This window comes from Euprymna scolopes, chromosome 3 (genome assembly GCF_053919585.1).
Source record: "Euprymna scolopes isolate OS-2025 chromosome 3, ASM5391958v1, whole genome shotgun sequence".
Taxonomy (NCBI): domain Eukaryota; kingdom Metazoa; phylum Mollusca; class Cephalopoda; order Sepiida; family Sepiolidae; genus Euprymna; species Euprymna scolopes.
The window spans coordinates 107,463,816-107,489,604 of record NC_136484.1 but is presented as its reverse complement, the minus strand read 5'-3'; the positions used below and the strand labels follow the sequence as shown (position 1 = coordinate 107,489,604).

General features: G+C 31.6%; 2 protein-coding genes across 4 annotated transcripts in view; one reads left to right on the top strand and one right to left on the bottom strand.

Moving 5' to 3' along the window:
• The window catches only part of LOC145258048 (uncharacterized), a 201,533-nt gene that overhangs the window by 95,660 nt on the left and 80,084 nt on the right, over nt 1-25,789 (bottom strand). The window lies entirely within an intron of this gene.
• LOC145258031 (rho guanine nucleotide exchange factor 17-like) overlaps nt 1-25,789 on the top strand; it is a 577,357-nt gene that overhangs the window by 506,853 nt on the left and 44,715 nt on the right. For all 3 annotated transcript variants that reach the window (XM_080115765.1, XM_080115768.1, XM_080115758.1), the window contains exons 7-12: nt 6,489-6,656; nt 7,131-7,181; nt 10,713-10,816; nt 18,214-18,302; nt 19,029-19,141; nt 21,416-21,531. In XM_080115765.1, coding sequence (XP_079971891.1) covers nt 6,489-6,656; nt 7,131-7,181; nt 10,713-10,816; nt 18,214-18,302; nt 19,029-19,141; nt 21,416-21,531 — 641 coding nt within the window. The remainder of the gene's footprint in view (nt 1-6,488; nt 6,657-7,130; nt 7,182-10,712; nt 10,817-18,213; nt 18,303-19,028; nt 19,142-21,415; nt 21,532-25,789) is intronic.

The window sequence follows — 25,789 nt, the reverse complement described above, 5'->3', positions numbered from 1 at the left end:
ACCTTGTGTCACATTTTGTTTTCATGAGGAAGCAAATAAATACTAATAGAAAAAAAGGGTTTTTAATATGAATATCAGTACACACAAAAAAAAAAAAATTATAAGAGTATAGATTTAAAAGTAATTATAGTTTGAGTCTTGTTAATTGAATTCTAAAATAATCTGAGGAGAAATATAGAACCTCAAAAGTAATTGCATTGCAGGCTGCATTCTTCAAATAGTTTTGGTGATAGCATTGGTAAATGTCCACCTTGTAAAATTGATAACATTCTGATAACATTCATCTTGCCTTTCAGTGCATGCCCCCCCCCCTTCAAAAATATAGTCGCTAATTGTTGGTCACTAAAAGTTTCATGCTAATAGAGATTGGAATATAATATTGAGATTTGCAGCACATACAATAAGTAACAAAACGAATAAAACTAGTAAAAAGATTACAATTGCAAAGAAAAATTGAAGAAAATTGGGATTAATTACTTTGCGAAAAGAAAAAACGTACTTTGAATTATTCGGGTTATTCGGATTGCTATTCTCATCTTGGATGTTTTTCTAACAATGTTTCAATTCATGTAACCTCTGATCTTCTTCAGATGCATCTTATTGAACTCGGGAATCTCTACTGAATTTTGAACAAAGCACTTTATTTAATCCACAGGAGTATCTTGTTCTCATTCTGTCAACCATAACTAGGTAGAAATCTGAAGGAATTCACAATTACATTCTTAGTATCGTCTGTACTGTGGATTGAACTTTCAGTTTCCAGAAGAATGTCACTTAGGACTGATTAAACTTAGCATCTTTAGCTGTTGCATCATGGGTCATTGTGGAGACGGTCAGAGGTCACATTGACAGAAATGTTGTGAGAATAATATCCAAGAAGAGAATAGTGTGCTGAAGCATCCAAATAATCCCAATTATTAATCTTCATCTCAAGAAATTCTGTAAGAAAAATATTGTTGTTGGGTTTTATGGCATTTGTTGAGTCAAACGCATTTATTTTTTTAAAAACATTTAATATTTGACAGACTTTTTTAAATACAGCATCTGGTCTTCTCAAAATGGTCATCCATTTAATACTGGCCAGGCCAAACGTTGCTTAACTTCAGTGATCTAACAGGAACTAGTGTTTCAATGTGACTATAACCGCATAGAGGTAGGAATGAGAAATGATTTGAGGCCTTTAAAATAATTATTGGCACTTCGAACTATGCTGGACATTTTTATTATTCCGCCACTATTTTAAGACATATCTAAAAAAAAAAAAAAATAGATCTATTTAACAATTAATTTAATTTTTTTTTTTTTTTTTTTTTTTTTTGCTAATAGAGTAATATATATTTGCATCAAGTTGCCAGATTAGATTTAAGAACAATAGCAACAATCTTGTGGCAATGTATTTCACAGATATAAAGTTCTTAGAAAGAAGCTCTGTTCATGGAAATTCTGTATCCTGTTAGGCACACAGAGGAAGTAAGAAAAGTTATTTGCACAAGATGCGTTCTTATTGTGAATCAGAGTTTGAAGCTCAGTCGAGCACCTTCAGTGGAAATAACAATAGTGTAGAGAAGGATTAACAACATCTCTTCTGTGAGAAAGGGACTGTAGAGAATAGGCTACTCTCCGCTAGATTGTGATTTTGAACTCTGTCAAAGCAAGAAATAATGCTCTAAACAGCACTTCTATGGATGTGGCAACATTACTCCACCTTAGAACTTATATAACTCTTGTATAGGTAGAGGGCTGCATCAGGAGTCATTATTCCTGCAGCCATTTTTCCACAGAAGAAACATTGCAAGCCTGTCTCTACTTTGTTGTTATTTTCATGGCAAAGTACTCATCTGAGTTCCAATCTATGGTTCTCCCTTGCTTAACTTTCACAAACAACACTCGACTAGCTATAACCATTATCGACAATTTCCCCACAATCTCTAACTATGCCTAAATCTAAACACAAATTCTATGAACAAAGTTTCTTTCTTAGAACTGCCTGCCTGTGGAACTATGTTCTGCTGGCCTGCTTTTCATCTGACTACAACATGTCTATCTTCAAGTTCTTGTTGAGCCGTCCCCTTAAATAATCAAATCATACTCAATTTTCACCACTAACGATTACTACGCTGTTGTACTGGTGACCACTACCCACTCTTTAATCCTAATTCTCGAATAGTCTTCAGGACTTGATAAGTGGTAACTCCCCTTGTAAAACAAAAAAAAAAAAAAATAAAAAATAGAATGATCCAACCTTTTTTGAAGGAAAGGATTATTATTGTTTTTTTTATATATTTTAACCAAGGTAAATTTTCATATGATTAACTTGATAGATTTACCATATTTACATTCCAAGAAGACTAGTAAGGCATTTTGGATTATCCAATAAGGTGTTTTGAAAGGAAACATAAATTCATTGCGACATTGTCAAGTGATCTTTTTATTTTTATTTTACAGCTGTTTCATCTTGAGAACTATGCAAACAGAAAGTGTTAATTGTACAGTAAAAAAATAAATTTACAGAGATAATTATAATTTTTATCTTTGAAGATTCTTTCTATGAATTTCAGACAACTAAAGTTAAAATACTTGATACTGTTCTTGAATCTGTCTGAATCAATATATATATATATATATATATATATATATATATATATATATATATATATAGGGGTACCGATTTCGAATCTCGCTAAATTCAGCCACTCATAGATGACAAAACATGTGTCACTGAATAATTATATTTTAAAAACAAATATATATATCTATATTGTTTGTAGATTGTTTATTTTCCTAATATTACGTTGTGATCTGGCTTTCAAGTGCACTTGATGCATATTCTATTTTATTCAAATTAAATCAACACTTCTATACGGAACTCTTTCTTAGAACTATACGGAAGCTTCTTTCTTAGAACTGCATGCCTGTGGAACTCTGTTCCGTCTGCCTGCTTCCCACCGGACTACAACTTGGATGTCTTCAAGTCCAATGTTAACAAATTCCTAATGAACCGCCCCCTTAAGTAAACAATTCATCAAATCTCCACACTAACGTAATATACTTGCAATAAACCTTATCCCTGAGTGGCTTCCGGGCCTTGATAAGTGGTGATCACTGTGTAAAAAAAAAAAGAACTCACACCCTTGACGTTATTCCCGTGTTGCCTATGCACAGTTCCATCATTTTAAAATACAACTGCTGAGATACAATGCGTGGCTCTTTATTTTCTCCAACTTTACAACATGGCAAGGAAGAAAAAAATAAAAAAATAAATAAAACAACATACTGAGGATGGAGTTTGGCTCCAAAATATATTTATGTTATAAATTTCAAACAAGTAAAATATTTGATTGAGATTGTCGGACTGACTTCCTCATCTTGGTTGTTATTGTCACACCGTTTCGGCAGTTTTGCCCTCCGGCCTTCGTCAGGTGTTTTGTATCGAACTGGGGAACCGTTTGTTAGGAGTCTCGAACCCAACCCTTTATTATTATTACGGGCAAAACGGCCGAAACATTGTGACAATAACAACCAAGATGAGGAAGTCAGTCCGACAATCTCAATCAATGAAAACACCTCATCTCAAAAATACAGACAAGTAAAATATTTGTTTATTTTCCTAATATTATGTTCTGATTTGGCTTTCAAGCACACTTGATGCATATTTTATATATATATATATTAGACATATATGAGAATAGATAGAATTATTAATCATAGAAATTTCCAGTTTGGTATCTTGTGGAGATGCATCCTGAATAAACTCGCCTGGCGGGTAGGTGACAAGGCAGTATTCCATGTAATGGTGTACTGGCAACCTGCTGCAAGATGCCTTCCTGAAGCTGTATGTAAAGAACATGTTTGCCGAAGGGAATGGTGATATCTTAAGTGTGTGCGACACAAAGTTGCGCCTTGTGGATCACTTAAAACACTTTGTCACTGGGGCTGGCTCAATCCTAATGAGCAAAATGTGTACTCGTATCAGAGTTCTGCCAACAATATATATATATATATATATATATATATATATATATATATATTAAATAAATATTAACAATCTTCATACTTACAAACACTAGTGTTTCATGCTTATGCATCATCAGTATTGGAAGCGATAATTACTGCTGATCAGGAGGTTCAAACCCAGTCAATGAAGCTACCCATGACTTGCCGACCAGCATCTTTACTCCAGGCTAATGGTAACTAACACATAAACGGAAGGAAATTAAGTACTTATTAATGTTATGCATTCATAATAAGCCATGAGACTATTCTAGAACAGAAAATCGAAATGATACGTTTTCACTAACCTTGACCTTTTTTCTCAATTCCCTAACTAGGGCTCAACTTCCATTTTTTTAAAGGGGCTTTATGACTATAATCTCTTTAATAAATATTAACATTTTCATACCTTCGGACACAAGTGTTTTAAACTTATGCAATCATCAGAGTAGGAAGTGATTATATATATATATATATATATATATATATATATATACACACCCAGAGTGTATCACAAAAATGAGTACACCCCTAATATTTCTGCAGATATTTAAGTATTTCTCTTTATGTGACAACATTGAAAAAAAATCGCACTTTGACACAATGAGAAGTAGTCTGCATGCAGCATACATAAAAGAGTTAATTTAGTTTCCCCACAAAATAACTCCAAATTTAACCATTAAAAGATAAACACCTGCTAACAAAAGTACACCCTAAGAAAGTAAACCCCTAAATGTCCAAATTGTGTACTGCTTGTCATTTTCCTTCCAAAATTTCATGTAACTCATTAGTGTTACTAGGCCGATGGATGCATAGGAAGCAGGTGTGTTCAAAATTGTAGTGCAGCTCTCACACTCTCTTATCCTGCTTACTGAAAGTTTCAACATGGCATCACATGGCAAAGAACTCTCTGCGGATCTTAAAATATGCATTGTTGCACTACATTAAGATGGCCAAGGTTACAAAAAGATTGTCGACACCCTGAAAGCAGAGTGGCTAAGATCAGCCAGCATTTTAAAAGTGTAGGATACACTCAGAACCCATGCCTTGGGTAGGTCGGCCAAAGAAGCTGAGTACACTTACTGAACGTCACATGCAAATGCTTTCTTTGAAAGATCATCATAGAAGTATTGTGAGCATTGCTGCAGAGATTAAAGAGATGGGGGTCAGCCTTATTAGTGCTTAGACCATACATTGCATTCTTCATCAAATGATTCTCGCTCCAGGAGGAAGCCTATTCTGAAGACGATACACAAGAAAGTCCACAAGCAGTTTACTGAAGACATGCTAACAAAGCACATGGATTACTGGAACCATGTCCTATTGTTTAACGAGATGAAGATTAATTTGTTTGGTTTTGATAGCTTCAAGTATGTGTGGCAGAGAGCAGGTAAAGAGCACAAAGAACAGTGTGTCATGCTTACAGTCAAGCATGGTGGTAGGAATGTCATGGTTTGGGGCTGCATGAGTACTGCAGATGTTGGAGAATTAGATTTCATTGTGGGAAACATGAACTTCAGCAGGTACTGTGAAATACTGCAGTAAAAGAATAATTCCCTCCCCCCCCCCCAGAGACTGGGAGGAAAGGCAGTGTTCCAGCATGACAATGACCCCAAACACACCTTCAAGATGACCACTGCTTTACAGAAGAAGCTGAGAGTAAAGGTGATGGACTGGTCAAGCATGTCTTCAAACTTGAACCTAATAGAACATCTTTGGGGGATCCTCAAGTGGAAGGTGGAGGTGCACAAAGTCTCAAATATTCACCAACTCTGTGACGTTGTCATAGAGGAGTGAAAGAGCATTTCAATGGCTACCTGTGAAGCACTTGTAAACTCAATGTCCAGGAGAGTAAAGACAGGATAATGGTGATTATATTGACAAAATAGTGACATTGTTAATATTAACAATAGTACCTAAGGGGTGTACTCACTTTTGTTGGTAGGTGTTTTAATGGTTATGTTTTGAATTATATTGAGGGGAAAATAAATTAACGCTGTTATATAAGCTGTATGTAGACTACTTTTCATTGTGTCAAAGTGTCATTTCGTCAGTTTTGTCCCATGAACGAAATATACTTAAGAAAAGATAAAGAGATAATAATTAAAGTTACATTAGAACCTTATTACATTATCATGTAGTATCTGTTCTTCAGATGCTGCACTTCTATTTCTTGTTCTCTTTCGGTGGAGGAGAAATCCTTCACGACTGAGACAATTTTTATTTTTGTACCTTTTCTCCACGTTAAAAAACGACCCTGGTGTCTAACTCTGTCCCGTGGGGAGGCATAGTAAATAGGTACATTATCATGTCAATGACCTAAAGAAGTTTCGCCTCTCATGATAATGTAATAAAGTTCTAATGTAACTTTATTATCCCCCATCTTTTCTTTATATATATATATATTGTATGAATCTTGTTTTAGATTAAATAAAAATGTTGTTTTTTTTTTAATTTTTGGGCTTTTAAAATTTATATTTTTTAAACGTCTATTATAGCGACTTACCGAGAACACCACGAAGGATCACCCTGACTATCCGCTGCTGATACAAGCAGAAAAAGTGATGCATGACATGGCACTAAAGATTGGATCAGTAAGCAACAGTCAACAAGAGGAGGGACAGCATGAAACTCTCAAGAAATTGGAACTATTACTTATCACAGATGTAAGTATATCAACATGTTTTCTTGGAAAGATCATGCTTATTTTATTTTCAGCATGAGGTGAAATGATGATGTTCTCATGTTAATCTTTTTCCATATAGGGTTATCTGGCATTGCCTAGGACAAAAGCATAACCTGTTTCTATTAAAACTTCTCTCTATCTGTCTCTCTATCTTTCTCTTACCCAAACGCCTCTCTTTTTTCTGCCCAGCCTCTCTAGCTAGGCACACACACACACACACACACACACACACACACACACACACACACCTCTTTATATAACAGGTACTTCAAGGAATGAGTTGGTAGTTTCATGTTAGGTACACAGAAAAAGAAAAGATTTTTGCATAAGATGAGTTCTTACTGTATATGTCTTACTAGGAAGAACCAGAAATTGAAACTCAGTTAAGTATTTAGATAGAAATTACAGCAGCTAATGAGATTCATACTTTTTTTTTTCTATTTTCTTTTTCTAGTTGGCAGCACCAGATCGAACATATTTACGACATGACATGGTTCAAATTATGGTAAGTACCATATTTATTTTATATATATGTAATATATACATATGGTGTATATAAGTAATACATTTATAACCCAGCAAAGCTAAATACTCATAAAGAATTAAATATTATATATATATATATATATATATATATATATATATATATATATATATATAGAGAGAGAGAGAGAGAGAGATGACTTGCAGAAATGGCATTGCTTTTAAACCTCCCACAAAGGTCGTTTTTAATGTGGGGGAAAACCAGCTCCCCCAGAAAAGGGGGCACTCTGGCAGTATTCAAATAAATAGTAATTGTCTCAGTATGAAGGGTCTCCCCTACAGTGACTAAAGCCAAATTACAGAACAGATACTACCCAGGCAAAGGCCAGAAGTTGACAATTGTGTTTGATTAGTTTCGTTTTATTTATACGAAAAAAAACAAAACAAACAGCTGAGAAGATGGGACAGCGGCAATTTTTTAAAACTTGATAAAAAAAAATGAAAGAAACCGTGTCCGTTTGCGAATCTGAGATATTATTAAAAAAACCGAGACACCTCAAAAGCATGTGGACCTCACCCTGGCTGTGCTATTAAGAAAATGCTCCTCTGAGGTTGCTCCTGTTCTTTCTAAACACTTGAACAAATGCCTTAACAAATCTTGCTTTCCTGGCTGCTGGAAAACTGCATCTGTGGTACCAGTTTACAAAAGAACTGACCCATTAAATTCTCAATGGCAGGAACGAGTGGGTGGGTGGGTGGATAGTAGTGCGCAGCATTTGAGTGTATTGGTACTATTCTGAAATGTGACCTGATTTAGACTAGGTTTTTGTGTTTTGATATAAATAGCTTTAAGGATTTTAAGTTTTTTACATTTGTTTTGTGGTGTAGTATTTTGGTGTTGTTAAATAGAATTTCTCTGAAATTTGAGAGAGGGCAGTGATGTTTTTATGTAAACCTTGGAAGATGGCACTAGATTTGACATTACGGCAGGTGAGGCAGCGTGATAATGTTGTGGTCGTATGTCTGAGGTAACAGCAAAATATTGCAGCATTAAGAATTGATTATATAATGTTATAAATTGAATTTTAAAAAAATTCTTAATGCTGCAATATTTTAAATTATAAATTTATTATATTTTTTACTGGAATATCTTGTCCTTTTCTTTTCCAGTTTTAAACAACTAGTTCTTAACGTTTCCATGTTTAAGCTTAACCGTATTACTTTTCATGCTCACATTTTTCTATTGTAATCCATGATTTTTCCAGACTTCTAGTAAATTCACTTGTTGTTTGTTTAATTTCAGTCTTACTTTTTGCTCCCATAAACATAACATACACTAATAACAATGTACGGCACTCATCTGCTTTCAATAAAATATCTTAATTATCTCCCTTTCATTCTCTTTGTTTCACTTGTTACTTCTCTTTTCACAAGAGCAGTGAAATGGTAGCAACAGTAGTTGTTAAAGCGATGTGGTTGCTATGGAAACCAGTAATAAAAAACGCTGCTCACCTCCTATGTTTTTATGATTTTGAACACCAGTAAATTCATCATAACTTTTATTTTACTGAATGAAAATTGAAAATCTTTTTTCACAATATAGCTGAGAAGGTGATCTATAAACTGTGATAATTGTTTGAAATTTAGTCGAAAAATGAGTTAGCAGTGAAGCTTTAAAGCAGTTCTAAGTGATTAAATATATATATATATATATATATATATATATATATATATGCTTCCCATATTGTGCTAAATTCTATACTAGGTCTTATTAGTAGGCGATCATTACCCAACACTGCTTCTTTGAGTAATCTTGCTCTCCACTGTTCTTCTCTGTCTATAATTTTTACTTCGTCCAATAAGGGTAGATGGTTCATATTGACTGAACCATTGTGTGAATAATACTCATGATGAAAACAGTAATCCAAGTAATACGAATTACTAATCTTGTTTAAAAAAATTCAGAAACATCTTATTGCGTAATTAGCTTCCTTTTATAAAGAAAGTATGAACACTGTATGGAATTTTAAATAGATTTATTTCCTCTCCATTTCGTACAGTTACATCAGTGGCCGAACAAGCATAAGTGTCAGATATAAGTCAAACAAACCTGGTGACCAGTACTACAGCGTTATTTAACCACACTGATGAGTCTTAATGATCAAACTTGTATGTATGTGGATAAATAAAATATTTATTGTAATAATATATATTTGGAAAAGTTCACAATGCCATACCTACTAACCTCTGTAGGTGTGAAGATATGAGTAAATATTTCTTTGTCTTGTTAACTATATTCTTTTCCGTATTACAATGCATCCTATGCACACATAGCTCCCAATGAATTAAAGAACACGGAAGAAAACTGACGCAAATTCTTTTTTTTTTTTTTTTTTTTTTATGAGAAAAACAAAAATTTTTGAAAGCATTCTGTCTTCCAATATGTCAACAAATAAGAAATAAATAAAAAAACGTTTTTCACATTAATTTATTTATATATATATATATATATATATATATATATATATATATATATATATATATATTCTATCAAGGTACCACATTAATACGGATAGATACACAAGTATTTACTCATTTTTGGAAAGTTTTTTTATTAGTCACAACATTGCGTACAATTGGTTTAGCCCTCGGTGTTGGCATATAAGAATATAACTCTTTATCAAATTATAATTTGCACAAACTTGGGCTTCATTAGCACATTAGAAACAAAAACAATATTTCAAAAGCTTTTCAGGTGATGAATAGGGCCATTTCAATTAATTTGGTTGGCATTTCTAATTTCCTCTGAGGGGCTGAGAGAATCGTATGCAATGTTGTGACCAATAAAAGAAAAAACTTTCCGAAAATTAGTGAATATTTTATGTATCTATCCTTATTAATGTGAGATCTTGAAAGAAAAATATTTATAGCACAATGATAAATAAAAATTGACTAGACAGAATCAAATATTAATGTTATCTCACACACGAATGCTACTACTTTATATACACACACACACATATATATATATATATATATATATATATATAGATAAATGATTTTCCTATTTCCTTGAAACTGTATCAGTCAGTACATTCAGCTTAACACCCTTTGCTAAATCATCCCCTCCCTCAAAAAAAAAAAATGAGAATCTACTACTTATGTGTGAACATCCTAGCCCCCTAAATTGGGAAATTGTTGTGCAAGTGAGTATGGGTCATAGCTCCCCAGATTATCTTTTTAGTACATTATTGAAAAATGTCTCCATTTTATCAATATTCCAGACTGGAATAAGTAATTTTTTGAAAGAGCCTGAAACAATGTACATTTTTTATAAAAAAAAAAGAAGGTGCAACTATAGTGTCTCGATTTAAATTTTTTGTTTTTTCTACTATTGACCACTCACATTGAGGAAGATAGATTCATTGAAAGGTTGTTAACAAAACAGAATTGTTGTGAGTTGTTGGTCCATTCCAACAATGTTTGTTTTGTTGCTAATTGTATGAAACTATGTTATCTATGATTCTAATATTTGTTTTGTTTTTGTTTATAGAGTAAAAAAGATCAATGTTGTATATGGATGTTTAGTGACCTCATTATTATTAGCAGTACGAAGAGGAAAAGTGGACCCGTCACAAGAAAAGTTTCCATCATTTTGTAAGTTTATTTTACTTACGCTTAAGAGTTTAGAATTATATAAAAAGTAATTTACTTGATTCCATTGAATAAAATTATTTTTCCTTTCAAGTTGTTTGTAATATCAGTTTTAGAGAAAATTCCCCTGGCCAGACTTAAAGCCGGTACATCGTCCACATTGAACATATCTTGTTGTTTTCTTCAATTTGCCAACATCTAAATATTAATTTACTTGTCCGACGTCCGGTGTCACAAAAAAAGAAAAACATCGTCATCACATACATTAATTAATAAGAAACGAATTACCTCCCTTTATAGTTGCTCTTTAGTAGTTAAAATCATTAAAACCATTTCCTCTTCAAAAATTTTCAAAACAAAAAAAATATGGATGTCTGTTTACGGTTTCAAATTAGCTATTTTATTTTATAATTTAAAAAAAAAAAGTAATGTTGAGAGGAGATTAATTTTTTTTTATTATATTTTTTTTTTAAATTAAAAAAAAAATGTGCAAGTGAATTGACATCTGTTCCTTTATAATTTATATTAAAAATTATTCAGAAAAAAAAAATGTGGTGTGTGTTGAATTTTCATTTAAAAAAAAATGTAAATTTTTTAAATTAATTTTTTTTAGCTTTCAAAGATTAAGAAAAAAATTTGCTAATAAAAAGTTGTTTTACATTTGCTGTTATTTTTTTATTTCATTTTTTATTCATTTTATTCAAGTGTTTTAAAAAATTTTCAACTACCATGGAATTTCCATGGGTTCTTCTAGTTATGATGAATCTAATTTAGTTGCATTCTGCACTTTATAAAGACTGCCTATGTAGCTGATTAATCCATTTTTCAGCAAAGACCAATAAAATGTATTTTCATTTAAAACTACAATTCTCTCTCTTGATTAACTGTTAGATAACAACCCACAATTATTTTAATTATAATGGAAAACGGTTGATGCTTGTAAAAATATATTCAACAAATTGATTTTTTAAATACATTGTTTTAAGCAAAAACAATACTATGTACTTAATTATCATGTCGAAAATAGTAATATATCCAAAAATTATGAAAATTCATCAAGTAGAACAACTGTTACTGTGTTTTTAGTAAAAGAAAAAAAAATCTATCACTACAGACAACAAATAATGCAGCCATATACAAGTAAGCTAAACTGTTCCTGTCGGAGTTATGTCCCCTGCATGTAGACTCCTACTGTCTACTTTATAACATCTAAGAATTTTACCCAATTTTCTGTAAAAATTACTTTTAACTATAGATAACTTTCTATTCAATAATTTTTCATATATACTATTTTCGGCCTGACAATTAAGTACGTGATATTGTTTTTGCTTAAAACAACATATTTTTGAAAATTGATCTGTCAACTATCTTTTAACAAGCACCAAATGATTAATCTATATATATAAAAATGTAAATGTTGGTTTTTTCTAAAATAATAAAACCCTATTTCTACGTTACCAATTTATTTGAAATTTTCAGACAACCCATCTTTAGAGTCGAGGTATGTTTTTATGTTATTGAAATAAATTTACCTCGCGAATTATTAAAATATTAAATAAAATAAATATATTTTTTTTAACCGTTACTGCGAATCTGTTCTGTTGTAAAACTGAACTTCCGGTTCGATTCATTTCACAGCCACGAATTGACGAAAGATTTCATTTTCTGTTAACTCGATAAGTAAAAAAAAAAAAAGCTTACTCATGCAGAGAGTGATCCGTGCTGAAATAATAATGTTATTATTTAAAAAGCCATTCTTAACATGGGGAAGGGAGGGTGTTTTGTACCTAATCTGTCCTTTAACCTTACAATTGAATAAAAACATATCATAAAACTTTAATTAAACGTGGAAAACGATTTTAAAAAAATAGCGCGGATCACTCTCTGCATTAGCACACACACACACACACAAAAAAATAATAATCCAATATTTTAAAAATTTAAATTCATTTATGTACTTACCAATTTTTTATTTTCACGGCATTGTTTACATAAAACAGTTTGTTTTAACTTTTTCTAAACTGTTTCATTTTTACGACATGCCTTAACGTATTATAAACACCCTAACCCCCCCCCATGTTAAAAAACCCCCCAAAAAACGCCCTTCCATAAACCTCGAAAGCCGTTCTTAACATGGGGAAGTTAGGGTGTTTATAATCTGCTGGGGCAAGTCGTAAAATTAACGAAGTTGCTATCTATTATTTATGGCAAAAATTGCTTGAAATTTATTTATTTGACAAAAAAAATTACATTTTGGTACTCCTTGGGTGTTGAGTTCCATGGCGACCAGTAGAAAAAAATAATAGTCCCCCCGCACGTAACATATTTTATTTACTGACGTTGCCGTAACTAAACGATTATTTGTCACATTTACAAACATTTATTTATTTATTTTGAAAAAAGTTTTACTTTTTATGAATATTAAAAGAAAAATGGGTACTCATGCAGAGAGTGATCCATGCTGAAATAATAACGTTATTATTTAAAAAGCCATTCTTAACATGGGGAGGGGGGTATTTTGTACCTATTCTGTACCTTGCAATTGATTTAAAAAATAGTGCGGGTCACTCTCTGCATTAGCACCGAAAAATGTTACTAAACATTTATTAATAATTTCTCACTTTTACAAACATTTGATTTTAAATTTCTTTTTAAATGACGACTTTTATCGACTTTTTTTTTTTAAATATCCCCCCCCCCAATGGTGTTTATTCCGAAATCCGTTGTTAACATGGAGAGGTTGGGGGTGTTTATTCTGAAAGCCGTTCTTAACATTTGTGGAGGTGGACCTAATGTAAAAAAATAAAAATAAATAAATAAATTAAAAAAAAAAACTAAATCATTTACTGATAACTTCTCACTTTTACAAATATTTTTTAATTTACATGTGCGGATGAACAAATTGTTGAATAGTGCGAAAACAAAACATTTAGGTCCACCGCCACAATTTTCTTTTTTAAATGACGACTTTTATTGATAAATAAATTTATTTCTCCGCAACTTTTATTGATAAATAAATCTACTTCTCTGCCACGGGCACTGAACCCCTCCTTTTATTTTTTTTAATAGTATTTTTGGGTGGGTATGCTGACAACAAATATCAGTTAAATTTTGCAAATAGCCCTCCCCCCCCCCCTCCAAAAGTGGTGTTTATTCCGGAAGCTGTTCTTAAGATGAGGAGGTTGGGGGGGGGGGTGATTATAAGGTGGACCTAATCTAAAAAAAAAAACAAGTTGTTTATGTGCACATAAGCAACTATTTTTTTATTAACTTTTTTTTTTTACTTTTTTATTTAAAAATTAGTAAATTTCAATGAATAGAATAATAAATCATTTATCATTAATATGTGTTTTTGGTTTTGTGTTGAATGAAACTTTTTTTTTTTTCATTACAACAATAATGAACCAATTTAAATCTTCCGGCATGCGTTTAAGGGTTACGAAATTATCAATAAATCGTTTAGTTACTAAGCCAACGTCAGTAAATAAAAAAAATGTTACGTGCGCATGCATTAGCCTTGACTGGGGGGGGGCTAAGGGAGCGACCATTAAATAATTATGCTGGTCGCCATGGAACTCAACGCCCAAGGAGTACCTAAAGTGGCGCTTATGCACTTATGTTACCGTGCTATTTTTTAAAATAGTATTTTCCTGTTAAATTCAAATTTTAAAATATGTTTTTCTTTTATTAATTTGTTAAGTGAAAGTACAGATAACCCGGTCGGTTTCTAATACGAGGAAAATCACCCCCCCCCCAAAAAAAAGGGGTACTCTGGATAATAACAAAACATTAAAATTGCCTCAATCTCGAAAGATTTCTTCTCTACTGAATGAGGAAAAAAACGGTGAAGTGTAGTTCACCTTCTGTTTCTCTCCCCCTCTCTCAATATCTCTCTCTATCCATCTCTCCCTTTCCCTCTCTCAATCTATCTTTCTCTCTATATCACCCTCTCCATCTCTCTTTGAGCCCATTTCTCTCTCTAACTCCCTCTATCTCTCTCCTTTCCTCTGTTTCATCCCTCTCTGTTTCTAACTCTCCCCCTCTCTCTGTTTATCTATCAATCCCTTTATCTCTCTATCTCCTTCTCTTTCTCTATTTTCCTCTCACTGTCTCTTTTCTATCTATATATCTTCCTCTCTATCTGTCCATCTCTAATCCCTCATCCTATTTTAGTCTCCTAAATTAATTACAGTGAATAAGGCATTGTCAAAACATGGATAAATCCTATTTTAGTCACCTAATTTACTGACTGTGAGAATAGAAGTTATTTGGAAATTACTGCTACCTTGAACAGCACCAGAAGTAACTGGTAAAACCTTTCTAATTAAATTGATTTTGGCAGCCATTTGGTAACAAAATGACATAGCCTTAGCCCTTGCTGCATGAGGAATACCTGCGACCTTGCTGCCAAGTAGAAGAATTATTTATTCTACTTTAAAACATTCAATTTTTCAAAAATCTCATGTTCGACATCTCCAAAACATCCAATATGGGGAAAAATATTGCAAAAGTGCAAACTTATTGTTTAGGATGAATGCACAATGGTACGCAAAAAATCACTTGAGGCTCTTGGTCGATCCTTGCAAGATTTGCGTGGCAATTTCAGACCATTTGGGAATGCAGTAATATTGCTTGCAGGAGATTTCAGACAAATGTTACCTGTTATTCTTCTATCAACACCAGCAGATTAAATAAATGCTTGCCTCAAATACTCTACTTTTTTGTTCCATGTGAAGACATTAAACTTAACTCAAAATATGCAAGTACAGTTGCAGACTGTTCGATCCGCACAAAAACTTTTGCATCACTTGTGGGAAATTGGGTACGGAAAAGTGCCAGCTGGTCAGAGTTAAGGGCAAAATTCTTTGACTTTTAACTTCTGTAATTTCTGTAATTTTATTTCATCAAAAGAATAGTTAGTTAAAAAGGTTTTTGCAGATATTCAAATTATAAGAATTCCATTTGACTGAATGAATGAGCTATTCTTGCAGGTCAATACAAAGATGCCCATGAACTTAACGCTATAATTAAATGTAAAATTCCAAGTGAGGTAGTCAAATACAAATCCATCGATACTGTTGTGAAAGCAGATAAAGTGGTTAATTATCCAACAGTTATATTTGCCAGGGATGCCACCGCATGTATTGCAACTGAAATTTGGTGTACTAATTATCATGTTGTGAAATATAAACCAATCCAAGCTTTGCAATGGCACATAGCTTGCAGTAAAAAAAAAAGAATAACAAACAATATCATAGAAACAACAATCTTAACAGGACCTTTCACAGATGAATACATCTTCATTCCATGCATTCCTATGATTCCACCGGATACATCATTACACTTTAGCAAATTGCACTTTCCAATTTTATTGTCATTTGCAATAACCATCAACAAAGCACAGGGAACAATCTTTACAATTGTGGGTCTTACAGTTACACACTGACTGTTTTTTCACATGGATAATTTGTTACATATTCAAGAGTCACCAAACCGGAAAATCTCTATATCAGCTAAGAAAATGGAACAACAAAAACTGTGTACCCATGCAAAATGGAAATTTAAACCTATAAGAAACATGCTTTTTCTCATTTTGGAACTTTTTCCATTGCACCAATTTGAGCCACAGCAACGCGTGGCAGGGTACAGCTAGTCATAGTATAAAATGGTGACACCTGACATGATATCTTTTGGAAGAAATATGTCTGCTCGAGACAGTGTACTGGCTTTATATACAATTGTACAAATCATCTATTTCTCTCTCTTTATTATATATATATATATATATATATATATATATATATATATATATATATAGAGAGAGAGAGAGAGAGAGAGGGGGGGGGAGATGATTTCTACAATTGTAATTAGAGCCAGTGGATTATGGACATCAAAACTATGTATCTGGGAGTGTTCTTAGATAGGCTTTGTATCAGAATGCCTTCGATAAGTATCAAAAATTAATAATCAAAAAAATCTGATTTAAAGAAGAAACAGCCTGATTTTAACCAAATTTAACACCTTTATACAGCCTAACATCATAAGTGCATATGAGAAGTTTTATCACCACACAAACAGAAGGGCCTGGCATATAAAATCAACAGTATGTTCTTTGATAAGACAAAAGCATGTTCGAAATGAACGTTTTTGTTTAGAGCACAATTGAAGTATGATACTTGAATTTTTCATTTTAAAATTTAATTCAAGTCATTATGTATAAAAATAATTTTAGAAAATCAACAGGTTCTCTACAGTGAAATGTAGACTACAATGTATGTGGACTAAGTCACTGCAGGGAGGCATGTGAATTTAAAATTCTGATGGTGTATATCAAAGTATTAATTTTAAACAAATATTTGTTTATTTTACATAATATTACACTGTAATTTGGTTTATAAACTTATTTCATGCATATTGTATTTTGAAATTTAAACAACGCTTACATCACAGAAAAAACAACTTTCACTTCAGCTGCAGGCAGACTGTTTTGATATATAACGGCTCTTCAGTGTGACTGAACTAGCATCTCTCTCTAGCCATCGATCAAACTTTCAACCATCAACATGAAAATTGTGAGCTCTAAACCGATGAAAGAAATGCTTGTAAATGATTTCCAAAATCACATTCTTAGATCATTTGTAAATATTTATGCAGACAACACTACCATCACTTGAAAGGCCAGAAATAACCAAATTCTCTCTGATTCTCTTCTTTCTGATCTTGAGCATGTGGTGCAATGGGGGAAAAAAGTGGCTGTTACTTTTAGTGCATCTAAAACCAAGCTTCTCTCTTTCCATCATCAACACTCTAACCCCCATCTGGCATAATTGAAATGAATGGCTCTTATCTTGGAGAAACACCATGCTTTGACTAGCTTCTGGGTTTGGCCTTCACTCCTGATCTGAAATGGAGCACATCAAATCCGTTGCCAAGGTCGCTGGAAAAATGGTTGGACCATTCTATTTATTTATAAAGAGCTTTACATTACGCTAAGAAGCAGCAGGAGACATCACCCAACAGCAGTTTAAAAAGGGGGTGGGCGTTTATTTAGTCATCCATATAGTTTTTTTTTTTTTTTAATGTTTGTAAATAATTCTCATTATGTTTACAATTTTCCAAAAAGTACAAAAAAAAAAACAACAAAAAAGAAAAACAAATCCAAAAAGCTATTAAAGAGCTTTCTGGATCGGTTCTTGTTTTTTTTTTGTTTTTTTTTTTTTTTTTTTGCTTATATTGCTATTAAGAAGTAAAATAATAAATAAAAATTTCACTTAAAAAATTTCAAACCAATTTATATTTTGCATATGTTTATTAATGAAATTTAATTAATAATTAAAAATATTCAAGGAAAGCTTATGTTCATTGAATATTTCTTAAAACTTCTTTGCTTTTCATTTCAGACAATCGCCAAGCGGACAGGATTTTGCTGAAAATATGAAGCATAAAATTTGCTTACGAGTGGGTCTGGATGACATTGAAGTTTTGAAAGGTGAGGAACAAGTTATTTTGACTGAGTGATGCATATGTCTGTGGAAAGATAACAAATTCTAAATATTATCTGATTTGTCTCCTATTTTCTGTATTTGAAAAAAAAAGTTGGAAACTAATATATTGCTGGTATGACTAGCTGTCCAGTCTCTTTGCAAATCCTACTTTCCGGATTTTGTGGAGGGAGATAAATAAGACTAATGCATTTATATCAATTGGGTAGTGGATGCAGGAGGATATGTCTCGGATTGATTCTGTTGCTTGATGATTGGCAGCATGTCCAAAACTGCTGCAGACGTTGCTATAACAATACAGAGAAGAGCGATCGCAAATTCAGTTGTTGACGTAGGCTGTCTACCAACACTTCAGTGTGACTAGATTAGCACCTCTCGATGTGACATCAGTATAAGATTTTATGAAGAGTCGCTGGATACTTTGAGCTGCCATTGCTGGACAAGTAAAATTGGCAAGGTTTCAGAGCCATAAAGAAACATGGTCTGGACAGTTAACTGGTAAATATGGCCTTTGGTGGCCAACAAGATTTTTCTCCTACCCCAGAGGCATTGCTACACTCATGTAAAAGTAGATGGAACATTGATTGAAATATGGTACAAATTATCAATGTTAATGAATTCAGTGGAACAAAGCCCCCCCCCTCCCCCCCGGCGATTACTTCTCATCCCTCAAATTTATCCCAAAATTTAATGTATATTCTTTTATTTAACAGACCCCAGTTCGTTGTCTCGGCGGTCCACAATTGAAAAAGAACAAATTGAAGAGGACATTAGTCTTTTGAGTCAGATCTCAGAGATAACAACCAGATTAAATTGTACAAAACAGGTAAGATTTTATTGATATTTAACCAAGTTCATGTCTCTTTAGCTTCACCATTTTAGGCTCGATTTCAACTAAATTTTCATAAAGTGTAAAGATCATCCGTAAATAAGGGTTTTAAACTATATTTGACCAGGATGCATTGTCCATTTGTATTTAGAGCAAAGAACAGTTCTGCTATTTTGGATCCAATTGAAATATAACCTTCTGAAATTCTTAAGATCATCTCAGAGAAGGTTTTAAACTATTTTTGGTCAGGATTATCAAGATCCAAAATCAAAATATAGCAGAATGAAATGGCAGCAACCTTCTTGCTGTCAATTTTTGGTTTTGTAAGATTACTATATACATTCTGTGTAGGAATATTAATTATGGAATGTGTGAATTAAGAAGAAAGGAAATTTCCAATTAGAAATTAGATTATGTAAAGTGGAACTTTCCACTAAAAATTGAGGATAGGAATTTAGAAAACATGTTAAAAAATTTATATAGCAAACAGGAAGTTAGGGAAGCGAGACGTAGCAAAAAGAGAGAGTTATCTGCCTCTTGACATTTGTCAGTATAACAGAACAGATGTGATTTCGTAGACTCTCTTATAAGAAGCTGGAGGAATATAATATAGATATATCATTATTTCACTGTAGACTCTACTGTGAAGTATTCTTACAGGAGATACTCATTATCTCTCAGGACTAAATGAAGGTCTTTTATACTTAGAATAAATTACTATAAAATCATTAAAAAAATGTGTTTATCATTGCTATAACAATAAAAGAGAATTTGTCCGTGTGTGTAAGTGTGCCTAAAATTTACATATTAGAATAAGTTATAAAATATTTTTGAACAAAGGAAAAAAGGTGGTCTGGAATTTGTTAACTAGATGTACACATTTATATCTAAATTTAAATGTTATGTGTTCATGCAGAATGCTCAAAGCGTACCTTCAAGATAGTTTGATATTTGGAAATCCCTGTAGGTAGGGGCGAGTTCAACTGCAGAGAGATCGGATAGTGTGTAAGTGCTCTGCAGCTGATCCTCGTAATAGAGAGGTTTTGTTTTTAGATATAGCATAAGATCTATACCATGCATGCAGCTAATCAGTTATTTGGATGGTAGACCAATCAATGTTTGATGATGGGCACTGTTTTACAATTTGTCACTGTGCAGAGGGAGATAACTCTCATTTACTAAGAGATTCGTTCATTTTTTTTTTCATCTCAATTTAAGACACAATCTTTTTTTTTTTTTTTAAATCAAAACATTGATAAGAAGAAAGCTGCGACAAATTTTTTTAATGTAAAAAAGTTGATAACATTAAATGTAGTTTTTAAACGACTATTAAGAAAAAACCAACAAACCCACAGTATTTTCATTAAATGAAAGCATTTACAAAAGAAGTTCGGCAACTTTTTTTTTTAATGAAGAAGTAAATGTTATGGTAAGGTTTTTAAGAAATTAGTCTTTAACCTTAAAAAAAATACCAAGAATGAAACTCTTTAATAAAACAAGGATGAAACTCTTGGCCTTCGGGACAAGATCAAAGTGTAGTATCTGTTCTTCAGATGCTGCACTTCAATTTCTTGTTCTTTGTCAGTGGAGGAGAAATCCTTCACGACTGAGACAATTTTTATTTTTGTTCCTTTTCTCCACGTTAAAAAACGACCCTGGTGTCTAACTCTGTCCCGTGGGGAGGCATTGTAAATAGGAACAAGGATGAAACTCTTTAATAAAACAAGAATGAAACTCTTTAATAAAACTAGGAGGGTGTCTTATACTAATATGGAATATGTAAAGTTTAATAATGACAAAAATTGTCTTGTATTTGTTTCATAAAAAAAATTGTTATTTCCAGCTAAAATTGTTTAAATAAATAAAATGAATATCTTTCTTTATTCTATTGAAATCTGAAACAACAAATTCAAAAAAAAAAAAATATTGTCTTTCTTCTTATTGTAAAAATAATTATTATTTGAATATATTTTAAATAATTGAAATGGATGTCTTTTTTTTTTAAATTATTTATTTAAAATTATAACAATTGTTTATTAAAATTGCAATGAAATAAAGAGTCCAATTTGTTGGTATTTTAAAACTTGTTAAGTTGACAAAATTCGATTTTGGAAGAATTCATTTTAAAATGGGAAAAATTTGGGTTTTTTTTTTATTTTAGCGACATTAATTAATTTAAAATTATGTTTTTATTTGTATTTCACCTTTAGAAATGGGTGTGAAACATGACTAAGCAAATTAGTAATGTTTTATATTTTTTTTCCGTTTCAGAGTCTTGAAGAAATAATCAAAGATCTTGGTGCTAATCTCACCAAGCAACTTACTGAGCACCAAAATCGCATCCATTCTGCTGATGCCAATAAATTGGAATTACAAATAACAACACAGTATTTATTAACATTTTTTCCCTCCATTTTTTTGAAATGTCATTTGATTTGATATAATTATGAGTAATGGTGTCACTTTTGAAACAGACAACTGACTTTTTGTTTGGCATCTTCTGGTTGTTTACGTAAACAGCTGAGAAAAGCTGAATTAAATGAATCTGTGTTGAAATATGTAGAAAAAAAATAATGAATGAAAAATCACTCACTTTTTATGACAATTTATATTTTTTGACAATGAAAATTAATTAAAAAAAATTTTATTATGTGAAAGTTAAAAGTAAAAACACTTTTTTTTTTGATAAATTGTGTTTTTCTTTAAAACAAAAGCAATTCAAAAACAATTTTTACAGATGGTAACAATTTTTACAGAAAATTTTTCATTGTATTGTTTTGGTAATGATACTGCTATGGAAATGGAGGCGGAGAAAAAATTTGGTTAAGATTAGTTTGGGGTAAAAAATGTTTTAATTTTTTTTTTTTTTAGATTCATTTAGCAGATTTTCTTTTGAAGTTAGTGCATCGTTCTCCTGTGTAATGAAGAAGTGTTGCTATCTATCCATTTTTTTCAACAAACAGCAGTCTGGTCTGCGTGGACACTGAAACTTGAAAAAACTGGTAAACCTCTACTGGCAATTATTAATATTTCCGAAAATTTGTGGTGTGAGCTCATCACGTAAGATTTTGCTTTTACCTTGTAACCAAATATGATATTGTGGGGGTTCCCGGCTCATGGGAGTCAAGTTGTGAAGAGAAGATAAGGTGCAAATACATGTTGACTACAGCTTGGTCACCATTAATCTGACTAGCAAGCCTTATTTGTTTACTGTCCATGCTTATGTAAGCTAACTCTTTGGGATTATGTCCCTTTAATCATAAACATTACAGTCTGTTGTGTAAATAATTTTTTCTTTGCAATGAGCTTAATTCCTGGCAAAATTGAATCAATGGTTCAAGAGACTGAATCGCCCATCCCACAGCTATGAAATTTGTTTTTGGTGTAATCATTTTTCTTCAATAATCAGCTGCCTGCCATGAATTGTAAGATTTACTTAAGGTTGTTGTCTGCTTCTTGAACGTTTTGATTGACTAAGTGCTTCAGTATCTTCTGACAGTTTATACAAATCGCCTGAAAATGCTGAACATAATGTCAGTTTTGTTTGGTTAAAAACCTACACCAGTACCCAATTCTATCTAAAAACAAAAAAATAATATTGGTGGTTGTTAAGATAGTCAACAAATCAAATTTTTTAAAAAAGTATATTGTTTTTGCTTAAAACAGTAGTATTTACTTGTCATGTCAAAAAAATAGTACTATATTAAAAAATTACAAAAATTCATTGATTAGAAAATTGTTTATAGTTAAAAGTAATTTTTACGGAAAATTGGGGGGGGGTGGCATTTTTCCTAGATGTGAACACCTTGAATATTGTGAATATAGGGGACATACTTATCTCCATGTTTGCTGCTTTAATGGTGACATTTTGTTTTAGCCGATAGTGATAAACTTTTTTTTATTAAAAACACAATAGCAGTTGTTCTACTCATGAATTTTCAGAAGTTTTGGATATATTACTATTTTCGACATGACAAGTAAATATTATTGTTTTTGCTTAAAACCAGATATCTAAAAAAAAAAAATCGATCTGCCAAGTGTATCTTAAAATGCACCATAATATTTGCTATTTTTTATGTAAGTGCATAAATTTGTCATACATTCTTAATACACAAATGTTTGATAAAAAGTGCAAAATATATCTATACTATATTTGTGTTGTTTTCTATTTTCCATTGTACAAATATAATTATCAACATTGTTGACAGCAATACTTTGAATAACAAATACGTTTTCTAGATAGGCTTTCTTCAGTTTAAGAAGTGTGGTTCTTTCATTAAGAACTGTTGATATTCAAATCATCAGAATTAAAAAACTTAAGTAGACAAAAGCAGTTGATATTGTTTAATCAAACTTATTATATACAATAAGTTCTTCATGCATAATAACATAATGTATAAAACCAGTAACAACATTTTAAAATAATACAATCTATTATGGATGTTAATTTTGCCATCTTAGAATTTAAATTGTTAACGTTTTTTTCTGGAACTGCACTGGTTCATTCTTCTGATTTTACATATGCATTCTTAGTGACATTTTGAAATTCTCTTTTTTTCCCCCCAGTTTTTTGTTAATTTGGTTTTTATCACTTGAAGATTATTCAAGAAAGAATTAAAAAAAAACATCAGTAATATATATCGAACATACATTTTGTTTTATTTTAAAACAAAACAAATAAGGAAAAGTGAAAAAAAAAAAAAAATAATCAACCAGTTGAATTCTGTTATGTTTAACATTGTTTGCTTATATATATATATATATATATATATATATATATATATATATATATATATATATATATATATATATATATATATATATATATATATGAAAGACACTCTATGTTTGAATTTGTTCTTTATAGATCTTTATCTGTATATGGCCGGGCTGATTTTTAAAAAAATTCATACAAATGTACTTTGTGTCTGAGAATGTTTTTATATAGGTTTTGTATTGGAATGTCCTCATCATTTTAAACACATCCAAAGGGGTTTAATAGAGATGATGCTCTATTTGCTACTAGAGCTAGACCATGGGAATAAAACTATTAGGAAATTGCACACCTTTTTCAACAATTATTGGCTATTTATAACAATTGAACCTGACAAAATAACTTCTGATTTTCTTGATACCACACTAAGCTTTAATACAGAATCCTACAGTCCCAATTTAAATCTTTTCTAGGTTCACAAGTTTTCCAATCATCCTGATTTTATTATTAAATCCATAGTAGTTTCTGTCTCTAGAAGAATTTCTTCACTTTCCACAGACAAAAAACTTTCAACTAAAATGCAACCTTCTTCAATAACGCCTTAAAAAATTCAGGCTATAATGAAAAATACAACATAACCATGTTACCAGCCGTCTAACATCCGTAATTAGACATAACATGACTAAAATTAAATCATATTCCAGAAAACAATCTACTCCGCTGAATAAGAACTGTAATAACTAATTGCTTTACCAACATAGCTCCGCACAATGCAATAATCATAAGAAGCCAAACCCCCACAACAGTCTTAGGAAAAAGAAAACTATTTGGTTTAACCCCCCCTTTCCACTCAAATGTCAAAACAAATATACCAAAGAAATTTTTTTAGATTATAGAAAATTCTTTTAAGCAATCACATAGATATAGTAGCATATTTGATACAAATTCTATTAAAGTTTCCTACTCTGCAATGCTCAATAGATAATAATAGCAGTGAACAACAAAGAAAATCAAATTACCTCAGATCACCTCTTTCCCCTTAATGCCAAAAACTAACTGCAATTGTAATAATAAACAAGCTGCCCACTCAAAAATGATTGCATCCACTATTGCTAATTATAACAACCTTGAATTAAACAAGAAATAGAAATCCACATACTATTAACACTACGCAAACACCAGACATGATGTACACTTATACTGGCGCCACTTCAACATTAATAAAGGTTAGAATATCTAACCACACTTCTTCCTTTAATAATGAAATCATTGAAATAGCCAAGGAACTTCCCTAACCACTTTAATTAAAAAGCTTAAATCTAAAAACACCCCTTTCTCTATAAATTGGGCTATTCTTAAAAAGTCAATCTTATACTCTAGGTTTTAAGTATTGTCACCTTTGCATATTTGAAGCTATAAGTATAATTACTTCCCCCAAAGTATCAACAAAATCAATTCCAAAAGCGAACTTATCTCCCAACGTAAACATAAGAAAAAAATTCAAGTATAGCCAATTCGAAATTATTTAGCTAACTTCTTAAACCTTAGACTATAAATTTACTTAATATAAGAGATTTCTTCTATTCCTCTTTATTAATTTTTTTAATCTTTGTGAGACTAAAGGAGCTGCTGTATACTAACCCTGGTGGTATATCTGCATATTTCTGTTTTTATACATAATGTGTGAGTGTATGTATGTGTATATATTTGCATGTATATACATATATATGCGCGTGTGTGTGTGTGTGTGCCCCTATTGGTTGTGAGTTGAATCCTTTAGTCTCACTTATTATTTTATTTTATTTTTATATATGTGTGAATATGCATTTATACATTTGTATATGTATGTATGTGTATAGTGACAATTATAATTATACATTAAATTATTAAACCATTATTTATGATCTGTAAATCTCCCACACATTTTAACT